This window comes from Rosa rugosa, chromosome 3, assembly GCF_958449725.1.
Source record: "Rosa rugosa chromosome 3, drRosRugo1.1, whole genome shotgun sequence".
Classification (NCBI taxonomy): domain Eukaryota; kingdom Viridiplantae; phylum Streptophyta; class Magnoliopsida; order Rosales; family Rosaceae; genus Rosa; species Rosa rugosa.
In genome coordinates, this window is record NC_084822.1 from 30416129 (window position 1) to 30428477 (window position 12349).

The window sequence follows — 12349 nt, forward strand, 5'->3', positions numbered from 1 at the left end:
TCTTGGAGTTTTGGTCTTATACTGACCTTCATTTTTATTGGACCAAACAATTAAGGACTCAGAGCTACAGAGGATAGGATTATAAGAAACAACTGGACGCCATCTTTTCTGAAGCAACTGTGGAAGATCTCCGGTGAATCAAGTGGAAGTGAAATAAGTGAATAGGTCCCATTCAGCGACTTCTTCTCCATCCCTGTAAATGAATTCTTTGGTATTTCCCAGATTTCAATCTGATTCCTCTTCTCTAACCTTAATAGTTGGTATTGAGATTATGATTCGGGATGGCTTGCTATTATGTCCTGGAATTTTCTTGTTATTGGCCTTCTGTGTTGCTATTCATCAAAAATTCTTTCACTTTTAGACATAAGATGGAGTAGTGCTGTTTCCCTGATCATTCACTATGATTTAATTATACATGTTTGTGGTGATACCAATCCCCTAGCCTCCCTCCCTACAGGCTCTTGTATTACATTTATTCATTACGAAAAAAAAAAAATGAATGATGAATGCATTTTGTGAAGCTTCAATTAATGATGAATACATTTTCTGGTCCTGTTGCAGATTCAATGGATAAGACATGGGTTAAGCTACATAGGAAAAGCACCGAGTATAAGGTCGGACTTCAAAATTTCATCCGAAACTCCCTCATTGTGGCTTCCCACGAGGGCAAGATTAAATGCCCTTGTCAATTATGTGCTAATCGTTCTTGGCGGAGCCCTGGTTTGGTGTACAAACACTTGCAAGCTGAGAAAATGTCTCCAGACTATGAAGATGGATTGTGGGATGAACATGGTGAAGCTTTACCCAATCCCGTATTCTTGGATGAAATCGAAGATGAAATCGAGGACCAACCTGAGGTCAATCTAGACATGAATGATATGTTGACAGATGCATTTGCAAATAACAGTCCACCTGGTTCACCCTACATTGGAGATGATGGTGCAACCATGAACACTGCACCTCCAGAAGTACAAAGATTTTACAACTTGATAAATGAGGCTAATGTTGATTTGTATCCCGGTTCAACAAAGATGAAAAAATTGGAGTATCTAGTGCGCTTGTATCAAATCAAGTGTTTGGGAGGAATCTCTGACAAGGCTCTTTCACTGCTACTGAAATTGACCAAGTCAATACTTCCAGATGGTGAGACACTACCAGACAGTTTCTACAAAGCCAAAAGGTCAATCTGTGATCTTGGATTAAGTTATGAAAAAATTGATGCTTGCCCCAATGATTGCATGATATATTGGAAAGATACTGCCAATCTTGATAAGTGTCATACTTGTGGTACAAGTAGGTACTTGTATGAGACCATTGAAGATGGCATAACGACAAGAAAAGTTTCTGCAAAGGTTTTAAGATATTTTCCTGTGACACCGCGTCTTCAGCGTCTATTTATGTCAAGATGTACCTCTAATCACATGACATGGCATGCAACTGATCGACCCATAGATGGAAGAATGAGGCATCCTGCTGATTCACCTGCTTGGAAAGAATTGGACAGATTGTATCCCTCATTTGCACAAGAAGTGCGTAATGTCAGGTTAGGCTTAGCAAGTGATGGTTTTAATCCATTCGGTAATATGAGTTCAGCTCACAGTATTTGGCCCGTTGTTTTAACAGTTTACAATCTCCCCCCATGGCTTTGTATGAAGCAACCATACATGCTTTTATCACTTGTGATTCCAAGTCCCAAAGCTCCAGGGAATGACATTGATGTGTTCTTGGCTCCCTTGATTGATGAACTAAAGTCCTTGTGGGATGTTGGAGCTGCCACATATGATGTGATTTCAAAACAAAGTTTCACTATGAGGGCGGCACTATTATGGACTATAAATGATTTTCCGGCATATGCTAATCTATCTGGGTGGAGTACTAAGGGTAAGATGGCTTGTCCTCATTGTGGTGATTACACCGATTGTTTAAGGTTATACTATGGGAAAAAGTTCTGCTACATGGGACATCGTCGATTTCTTCCAATCAGCCATCGGTTCCGCAGCCAAAAACGACCTTTTAATGGAAAACAGGAACATAGACCCCATCCTATACCAATGACTGGTTTGGAGTGTCTCTTTCAGTTGTCTACACTACAATTCAAGTTTGGAAAAGCTACTGCTAAACCTCCTCGGAGACGTAAAGGGGATGCACCACCATACAACGGACCTTGGAAAAAGGAGAGCATTTTTTTCCAATTGCCATATTGGAAGGACTTACTCATTCGACACAACTTAGATGTGATGCATATTGAGAAAAACATATGTGATGCTGTTCTTGGAACTTTGTTAGGAATTGATGGCAAGAACAAGGATAGTATCAAGGCACGTGCTGACTTGGAACGATTGAATATATGGCCAAAACTGCATCCAGAACGGCGAGCCGGAAAAACATTTTGCCCTCCAGCTATATTTACATTGTCTAATGATGAAAAGACTATGATGTGCGAAGTGTTTGCATCCTTCAGGCCTCCTGACAGTTTCTCATCTTACATAGCTGATTGCGTCCAAGTAAAAGAAAAGAAATTGGTTGGCCTGAAAAGTCATGACTGCCACATTATCTTGCACCACCTGCTGCCTCTTGCTATTCGACGAGTTCTTCCAAGACCTTTGTGTATGGTGTTGCTGGAATTAAGTTCATTTTTTCGACACTTAGGTGTAAACAATTCTACAAGCGAGTCATTTTCACAATTGACACCACGCATAGTCCTTGTTCTTTGCCAGCTAGAGAAAATGTTTCCACCTTCTTTCTTTGACATTATGGTCCATTTACCAATCCACTTAGCATATGAAGCTGCAATTGCTGGCCCTGTTCACTTTCGAACGATGTGGCCTGTAGAGAGGTATGTAACTCTTGCTTGTTTTCATGGAACAAAATAATTAAGTAGCATTCTATTTTTTCTTTTTTTGTGTTTTTTTTTTGTTTAATTTTTTTTTTTTTTTTTGCAAAGCAAGATAGAAACACTTTATTCAAAACTCTTTATACTTCCTTTCTTGATTCTTTTAAACCCCAGCATTAAGATTTATTTCGCAGGGCTTTAGTAATCAACAAATAGCCTGCTCCATATTATGCAAAATGAGTACCCCACTAATTTATATATGTTTTGATTGTAAAAGATTTTTTTGATTTACAACCTGATGCTATGAATATCACATCGTTTAGTTATGTTATTTTCTCTTACTTTAATCTTCATAACTTATTCTTATTCAAGTTGTTTGTATTATTCCTCACACTTAATCAGGAACTTGGGAACACTTAAGAGGTATGTGCGTAACAAAAATCGACCTGAGGGTTCGATTGCTGAAGGGTACATTGCTGATGAGGCCATGTCGTTTTGTTCCATGTACTTGGAAGATTCAGTTACACGCCGGACCAATCTTGGACGAAATGCTGATGCGGAACATCGAGATGTGTCTGGTGGTTATTCAATTTTCCTTAATATTGGTCATGCTATTGGAGGTTCGGGTAAAGAAGTGCATATGGATTATAACGAGTGGCTTCGCGTACATAGATATGTTCTACTTAATTGTCCAGAGATCAAACCATTCGTAGAGTAAGTTGCTTATTGACATGAAATTTTTTTTTCAATAAGCTGTGAAGATTTTTGCTTATAAGTTATTAATATGCTTGTGTTCTTGAATATTAGTCAACACATCGAAGAGGGAAGGAGAAGAAAGGGTCGAAAGAGGATGTGGGAAGCTGACCAAGAATCGTATAGAACTTTTCCAGACTGGTTTGCAAAACAAGTAAGAAAGCTACACATATTATTTACACAAGTATAAAGTTGAATTTGTCTTATAATGTACACCTATTGGCTTACACACTTAGGTGAAGGCTATGCAAATGGATCCTGCAACAGTAGTCCACCCAGATATGGTTGCTTTGGCCAACGGTCCAGTCAATTGGTGTATTAAGCACAACAATTATGTGATTAATGGTTATAGATTTCGAATTAATAGGATTGATAAGAAAAAAAAAAATCAAAACAGTGGCGTGTTTGTCCGTGCAACAAGAAATAGTTATGCAAGTAGGCAAGATAGAAATCCAAGAGATGGAGAGCTGGACTATTACGGGGTGCTAAATGATGTCATTGAGCTTAATTATGAGGAGGTAGGCAAGATTGTCTTGTTTGAATGTGATTGGTGCAATAGTGAGGGCAATTCTACAGGATTGCAGATAGATGAATATGGTTTTGTATCAGTAAACTTTACAAAGCTCATATCTGATGGGGACACTCTCATACTTGCCTCACAAGCTGAACAAGTATTTTATGTCCAAGATCCCATTGATACCGATTGGCACGTAGCAACAAAGACGAAGCCTCGTGATCTATACAACCTTGTGGTTGCTGTCCATGATGATCCATGTAATGCACAAAACATAGATGATGCATCTATGGATTTGGATGAGGAAAATGTCAGGACTGATGTTGATGGATTCACAGTTAATCAAGCATTACCTCCCCAACCCCACCTCCCTTATGATGGTAGTGAGGATAACGAGTATGATGGTGATGATACAGATCAAGATTGATGAAACTTTGTCATGATGAATTGCTTTTGCTGTCATAAATTGGAAGAACTTGGGAGCTTTTGTCAGCAGCCGATTACTACTATATTCTTCTGACTTGACTTTTATATGTTTCATTTTCAGCTCTGTAAGTGTCCTGTGTATCAGTGTATGCCTTTCGTCAATCTCATCTTCATAGTTCTTTTCATATTTTTTTTGGTCACCAGTTTGCATTCAAGATTTATGTTTCTATGTTTGTGAAGATTCCATTTCAACACCAGTAGTTTTAACTTTTAACATGTCAAATGTTTCAATTAGGAATGCTACTTAGATATGATTACTGAAAACAGGGTATGAGCATGTTAAATGTTATCTGGTATATTTGCTACTGAATTTTACATTACTTGTAGTGATTAGGATTTACATAATAAGAGTTCCTTTTGTTTTCCTGACATGTTTTGCAAGAAATGATTACACATTCCCAATGATACTTGAAGTTAAAGATGCAATAAATCTGCATCAGCATTTATTCACAACTCATAATGTCTTCAGTTTATTTTCAACTATGAGATATATGCCATTCGTAAGTAGGGTCCTTTACAATTTAAATTTGTTAAGACAGGACCATGCTTGGCTGCACTTCCACTTCTGGTAACGACTAATTGTGGCAAGTGAAGCCACACATCAATTTCCTAATTGACTTTACAAGGAATTCACGATGACCGTCGATTCAGATATCTTGGAGTATCAGGATTAAGGTAAAGTTCCCTGTCTTGTGTATCTAGTCTTGCTAGCTGCTTCAATCGCATTTTTAGAGTCTCATAAATCACAATTGATCTCTTGCATGTCCCTTGATATTGCAAGGGTGAGACCATCATCAATTGCCTTTTGGAAACTCAAGTGGTTGTGAGAAATCTGTCATGGATACTAACCATATTTTGTTTCGAAATTGTAAATTCAGCATTTTTTGACAAATAGGCCGAGGAAGCATATAACAATCTTTCTTCTTTATAGGACCACCATAGTCGGAAATAGGAATTAATCATGAGTTGCTCTTCTTTACAGATCAAGATTGATGAAACTTTGTCATGATAAATTGCTTTGTCAAGATTGATCAATATGATGGTGATGAGCTGACAAACTTGCATTCCACTAGTGTGTTTTGAGTGGTACTATGACGTGGTCTGTTTTGCATTTCTCCCTTTAGAACTTGATTAAAAACAGAAATCTGTTTTGCTATATTTTGTATCTTCTGCCCTTCCAGATGATGTATTGAATATATCATCTTCTTCTTATTTTTTTCTTTGTTTTTTTTTTTCCTTATTAAGTTAACCTACATATTGAGCCTATTAAAAACATTTGAGGCATGGGATAAATATAAAGGTAGCAGCAGTAACTAGCCTCAAATTATTGTAGAGATTGAAATGCATTCAATTAAAATGGAGAATCTTAGAAACATGCAAGAGTTAAAAGGACCACATACACAACATCAAAATTAAACATAAAGAAAGATTAAAAACATACTGCTAACACATCTTCCTCATGCAAACATACTTGGAAATTTATATTGCATCAATGTTTAACTACATGCATCATCTTCCTCGTCCCCGGTTGCATCATATTTGGCATCCTTGTCCGGTTTAGGGGAAGTCACACCAGGTTGTGGTCGCCTGTAAATTTCTCTTTTCTCAGCTATAAGGTGGTGAACAGGGCTAACCTCCTCAAGTTCAGTATCAGGAATGTCTGAAAATAAACAGGACTCACCTTTTTCCGAATGACTTGATTGAACAGTAGGTACTGGAGTCCTGATGTGCAACTTATATGGAGATAAATTTGAGGGTACACTCACACTAGGTCCGTGCCATGAACCATCATCTTTAAAGAGGAGAGGATACATAATTTGCAGCATGTCGTTGCGTATGCCACCAAAACTGTTCCGTTGAGGAGAAACATTAGATGGAGAAAGAGTAGCATTAGCAATATTAGTTGATGAAAGAGCAATATCAGGTGATGAAGGAGCACAATTAGATAAAGAAAGAGCAAGATTATTTGAAGAAGCATCTCCAACTTCAGTAGAATTGGTCTTGCTTAGTTCCTCCGAATTGAAAGAGAGCATTCTCTTACAGTTTTTAGAACCTTTTTTAGGGAGCATTGGGATGGACAGAAGAAACTTTCTACAAATTAGTTAGAAAGGAAAGTTAGGAAACTACTTGGACAATATGGATATGTTGCTATAAACCCTGTTATATATAACAAAGATATGTGGTAGCATATTGTATCCATAAAAATCTTCCAAGAGGTAGGCCAATGTCATGAAATCGTAAAAGTGAGAATAGTAATAATGAGATTCTTTTAGTCAATGTCAATCACAGTATGTGTTTAATAAACCTACACACTAACCAATACCATTCGTGGCACTACTTTGGTACATATATTCTCTAAAGGAAGTCTGGGACTGTGGGCATTTGTGGCTTCTTGATAATAGTATATCTGTTGAGGCAACAAAAGTTAAAAGACTAGATGTTTCTTATTATATAATAGGAATAGTTAAATTATGTCAACCACGTACTAATGCCTGCTAACAAGGACAAATCTTTTAACAAAATAGATTGGGAAACTTAAAATCAATGAAATATAATTACAAAGAAGCAAAACATAAAATTTAGAAAGTAATGAGCGGGATTGAATCCCGCCATAATGCAATCACCAATTAAATGTTTGAGTTAATATTAGAATATGGTGTAGAACCCAAGAAAGGAGAGGGACTATATTTGAAACATGATAAAAAAAAAACCTATAGGGTTGTAGCTCTCCAACAATCAAAAGTAGAATGATATCCAAGAAGAAGACGAGCACAACAGCTGAAGAAGAAACTGCAGTAGTGGTAAGCAAGTATATGATTCTATCTTCTGAAAAGTAGATCCCTTATTGTGAACACTCAGTACATGTACATGCATCTTCTAAAAAGGAGGTGATGGTAAGTCCTTGTCCGGTCTATATTCTGAAGTAGTAGATCCTTATTGTGAACACTGCAGTTCATGTGCATCTTCTAAAAAGGGAGTGATGGTAAGTCCTTGTCCGGTCTATATTCTAAAATAGAAGATCCTTATTGTGAACACTACTACAGAACTTGGTTATCAATAGCTTTAACCAAGATCCCTTTAAAGGTTAATTGGAATCTCTGTGAACATTAACTTATATTGAATCAAAGTTGGTTCTATCTAACTACATAAGGGATCTTCCCAGGGCTAATCAATTATTGTACTATTCTTAGTTAGTGAGCTGTAAGGGAAAATTGAATTGGTCAGTGAATAAAGACTCACTGTTGTATTCTGGTTGGTTCTTGGATTGTGATTAGAACAAAATGGTTTGCAAGTATAATCATATATTATTTGGCTTATTTTGTTGCTTTGTGGCAGATGAGTTATCCAACCAAAATAAAGAAACATCTTTGACTTCAAATCTTGTTACTTTGTGGCAGATGAGTTTTTTTATTTTCAAGAACTATTATGTCATTGTAAGAGCAGTTTGTTTTCTAGTTATAGATTCTTTTTTTCAGTTGGTTTATGAGAAGTCTAATTAGAACTAGCGGTAGTTATTAAGTATGAAAGTAGTATAGCAGAACAGTGTAGATGATCTGATAATTGCTCTATAGTATAAGACTAATCTGATAGGATATTCTGAAATAAATGTGATATTCACAGGTGTCATCACTTATGGAGTTCAATATGGAGCCTCTAAGCAATGAAATGGAGATTGCTCAATCTTTGCTACACATGCAACAAACAAACATAACTAATGAGTTTCATAATGTGGTTGGGATTGTGAATGAGTTTACGGATGGCTCGAACTCTGAAGCTGAAGAGGATGATAGCTTTAATTTGCGTGGAGTAAATAGGCCAAATTGGGCAAAAGGAGGGAATGTGGAATACTTGAAGTTCAATGATGAAGGGCAAGCTGTGGAGCCAGAAGCAACTGTTGCAAGATGGCAACGATACCTTGGCATGAAGGCCACAGATCATAGGTTGTTTCAGCTCAATGTCTTTGATTGGCGAGAGTTTCGTAAAGGAAAGAAACTAGATGAGGCATGGGATGCAATCAGGGTAATCATACTTAACTACCTAAGTGTTGGTTCATAATTTTAACTATGGACATTCTGATTAGTTTAAAGTTTAATAATTTGTAGCTTCATAATTTAATAACATCTTTTCTATATGTGTAATATTAGAGAACTATTGATTGGTCAGACCCCGAAACTCAAAGAAAGAGTGGGAGGATAAGGTTTGTGCTGGAGAGGAAGTTGAATGATCGTTGGAAGACATTTAAGGCAAAACTCCGGAAAGTATGGTATACCCCAAATGTTGGTACTGAAGAGCGTTTTAAATGCAAAGATGGGAGGGTAAGCAAAGAACAATGGGTTGCACTAGTTAACCACTGGGAAGATGAAAAGGAACAGGTATATATGTTTACGGGATGCATAATGTTTTCATATGATTGTGTGATATTCATCCTGAAAATTAACTTTACTGCTATAACTGCATGTGCACCAGAAACAAGGACTGAATATATCTATGTTTAATGAAATCTGCAAAAGGATGGGGTAGTTTATAATTTACCTTACTGTAACATATTTGAACCTTGATGCAGTGGCGTTCTATTGTGAACAAGCAGAGTCGGGCAAAGCGTAGGATGATGCACACAACTGGCACAAAGACATTTGCAGAGATCAGGAACAAATATGTAAGTTGTTATGTTATTGAATAGCCATACATATTGAATTAATCTGCGTAGTGTTACATATAAAAGTCTATGTTTTCTCTATATATGAACTTAGTCACTGTAGCAGCAATAGAGAATGTATTCAATTATGAGTATCTACTGTGAGAGAATGTACTAGTTGTGAGAGAATAATGTAACTAGCATGTCTTAATTTGTGGCAATGCAGAAGTACATATGTGTAGTGAAAACTTGAAAATAACATGATATATATTACCAATTATTTGTATTACAAACGTATGCTGTATTAAAGGAAATTTTGGTGGGATGCTTAGACGAATGCACCAGATGATAAAGTTTTGCTCTTGTACCACCAGTAGGAGGGCTTGGTTTAGTAAAAATTTATGTTCTGCTTTCAAGGTATTCTCCACCTAACTAGCCTCATTACGAAATAACGTTTGCTTATTTTCACCTTGAAATTTAAAAGGTTTGTGAGAAACTGGTTTATCTTATTTAAGTTCTCAGGATATTGTTGTATTGCCTCAAGTAGTTTGTTATTGTTAATCATGTTATGAAGGACCTCTTTTATTTATTTTATTTATTTTTAAGTTGTTTGGTTTCATAGTTACTACTGATTACCATTTGTCTTAAGTAATTGCTTGATTTTCAATTTTCACTGGCCTTCATCATGACGTATTCTCTTCTCTTGTTTTGACCAATGCTCTGCTCTTAAAACATGCAAGACCTTAATCGCCATTTGCATACCCTGTACTCTACTTGTTGCAACCTTCTTTTTTAGTGTTTCTGATTAAATAAGAAGCGTTGTTGCAGGTTTTTATTTACTTGTCCTTCATGGTACTTGCATATCTCATATTACTTTTTTCTGTTTGTTTTTCTTAATTAGATTCTTGGTTCATATGTATGTAGAAAAAAATAAATGGAGGTGTAAACCCAGACCGTTGCAAAATGTTTGAGCTTACCCATGTCCACCCTGATGAACCAAATTCTAAACAAGCTATTGTAAGCATCACTTTTGACTTCTTGACATATTATTTTCAAGTGCTTAAGCGTACTCAACATTGATATTGTACTTACTGTGATTAGTTATACCAACTGTTTGATATAGGCCTTAATGAAGGACAAGATTGACAAGATGAAGACTACAAAGAGGGCATCCCAACTTCCAGAGACTCTTAATGATTTTGAAATCAATGAAGTATATGTGTCTGTGCTTGGAAAAGAGACACGTGGAGGGGTGCGAGGATTTGGCTTTGGAGTCAGACCTGAACAAGTTCCTGGTGTACTAGTGCAGAAGAGAGGTGTTCATTTAGAGGTACAAGCAATGAGAGAACAACATGAGGCTGAGATTGAAACGATTCGGAAGGAGAGCCAAGAAAAGGAAGATAAGCTTAGGGAAGAACTGAACAAACAAACTCTGGCCACAAAAGATAAATTTAAAAATATGGAGATTGCAATGAAAAAACAGGAAGCTCTTATGGCTTTGTTACTTGGGGCATATGAGTCAACTGATATGCTTGCTGCAGCTTTAAGAATGAAGGGTGCTTCTCTCCAACCATCGATGAGCCATATTCAATCTTCATATGAGGAGAACTTGGATGATGTTTATATACCACATTGCTCTGAAGAATTGCAGCAGCAAGTTACCAGAAATTGAGGCACTTCAGATTTCACCTTTTGGTTAGTAACAATTGTGCTTAAGGCCTCTGTATTTTTGTTGTTTTGGTCTTGATTAGGTGGTACCTACGTAATCATGGGATAAGTGCAGAGGCTTTTAAGTTTAGCTTCATAAGCAGATATAGGTTTTGGATGTATATCTGTGAAGTTTGATTTAGTTTAATAGTGTTCAACTACTATTTGAACTCTATGGTAGTTTGTGTATCTGTCAGGTATTATACCTGGAGTGATTAATGTAATATAAAAGTATTAAATGAAGGATTCAATATGCTTTTGTAATTAACAATTGTTTTGTTTATTTTTTTTTGGGGAATTTTGAACGAAAGCCACGGGCCAATGTGGTTTGTGTCAAATTCATGATTAACCAAAAAATAATAAATAATAAATAAATAAAAATATTTAGGGGGACCCACCAGATGGTGTAATTAAATGAAAGAAGAACCTTTATTATTTCAATTGCTAGACACACACACTATCATGGGTGTTGCAGTTACATGGCCCACCACAATGTCAGACTCATTGTACCCACGGAAGCATATAAACGTGACTGGTATGATGTATTGCAACTGGCCTACAGGGCACTGACCCATTTAAAAGTGGCTGTAATGTGGCAATGGGTCATAGACACACACATATGTGGCCTTTGGCCCAAACTTGTCACCAATAGTGCATGTGGCTATTGCCATAAATTGTAGTGGTGCCTCCACATTTTATAGGTGGACCTCCACTCATTTTTGTAAAAAGTTATTTCCTATTTTGCCCTCTAAGAAACTCATCATATATTCATAACCCAACCTTGTTTCCCATCGATCATTTGTGATTATGTGGGAGACGAGTGAGGCACAAAGCCATAGATGTGCTTGGCTTGTGCGCCTGGGTTGAGTTGCTACCAATAGATCGATGCGGCTATGGATTCCATCTTCAAGCCCATAGCTGAATTTTTCAACTACGATAATTAAAGTTGTGTTTTCTTGGATTTCTAGACTTTTCTCCTTGCAAATAATTGATCAAGGAATAACGTATTATTGAGAGGTCTGGGCAAGAAGTATAGTTGAATGATGAACTCCTTTGTTCATGGAATTTGGGATTTGGATTTTGCAATTAAGTTTAATGCATGATATATCAAAACAGTAATGCTTAAGAGAGAAGAAAGAGGTTATTGCACCATAAGTTGAATATGGATAGTTGAGTTCAAACAGTAAACTGAAGCTAACCATGTATTTTTGAGTTTCATACATTCAGAAATGGGGATTGTTTAATTGATATAAAAAGAAAGAGAGATAAGAGCACTGAATACAAAGTGAGCTGCCAGTCTGCAACACATTAGGTTGACTAGAAGTAAACAAATTGAGAAAGCAAACAGAGAGATAGAGAGAGAGAGAGAGAGGATTATGAATCTTCAGAAGGTTTAAGAGGAAGCATGGAGTTCTAGATA

The 12349-nt window shown here is 36.7% G+C and overlaps 2 protein-coding genes across 2 annotated transcripts; both read left to right on the forward strand.

Moving 5' to 3' along the window:
* The first annotated feature begins 533 nt into the window (after positions 1-533).
* On the forward strand, positions 534-4421 carry LOC133737546 (uncharacterized). Its single transcript, XM_062165075.1, has 5 exons — positions 534-2836; positions 3236-3547; positions 3641-3740; positions 3823-4257; positions 4416-4421. Exons 1-5 carry the CDS (start codon positions 534-536, stop codon positions 4419-4421), a joined length of 3156 nt encoding a protein of 1051 aa, XP_062021059.1.
* A 4071-nt stretch (positions 4422-8492) lies between these two features.
* Positions 8493-11186, forward strand: LOC133740581 (uncharacterized). Its single transcript, XM_062168534.1, has 5 exons — positions 8493-8606; positions 8732-8959; positions 9151-9243; positions 10147-10239; positions 10346-11186. The coding sequence occupies exons 1-5, from the start codon at positions 8508-8510 to the stop codon at positions 10892-10894; spliced, it is 1062 nt and encodes a 353-aa protein (XP_062024518.1). The 5' UTR covers positions 8493-8507; the 3' UTR covers positions 10895-11186.
* The last annotated feature ends 1163 nt before the right edge of the window (positions 11187-12349 follow it).

Bases quoted from the DNA above. Each gene is read 5' to 3' on its own strand.
- LOC133737546 (XM_062165075.1), top strand. From the start codon at position 534: ATGAATACATTTTCTGGTCCTGTTGCAGATTCAATGGATAAGACATGG. The intron at 2,837-3,235 runs GTATGTAACTCT...ACACTTAATCAG, and splicing joins ACGATGTGGCCTGTAGAGAG to GAACTTGGGAACACTTAAGA. The intron at 3,741-3,822 runs GTAAGAAAGCTA...TTACACACTTAG, and splicing joins CAGACTGGTTTGCAAAACAA to GTGAAGGCTATGCAAATGGA.
- LOC133740581 (XM_062168534.1), top strand. From the start codon at position 8,508: ATGAAGGCCACAGATCATAGGTTGTTTCAGCTCAATGTCTTTGATTGG. The intron at 8,960-9,150 runs GTATATATGTTT...ACCTTGATGCAG, and splicing joins GGGAAGATGAAAAGGAACAG to TGGCGTTCTATTGTGAACAA. The intron at 9,244-10,146 runs GTAAGTTGTTAT...ATATGTATGTAG, and splicing joins CAGAGATCAGGAACAAATAT to AAAAAAATAAATGGAGGTGT.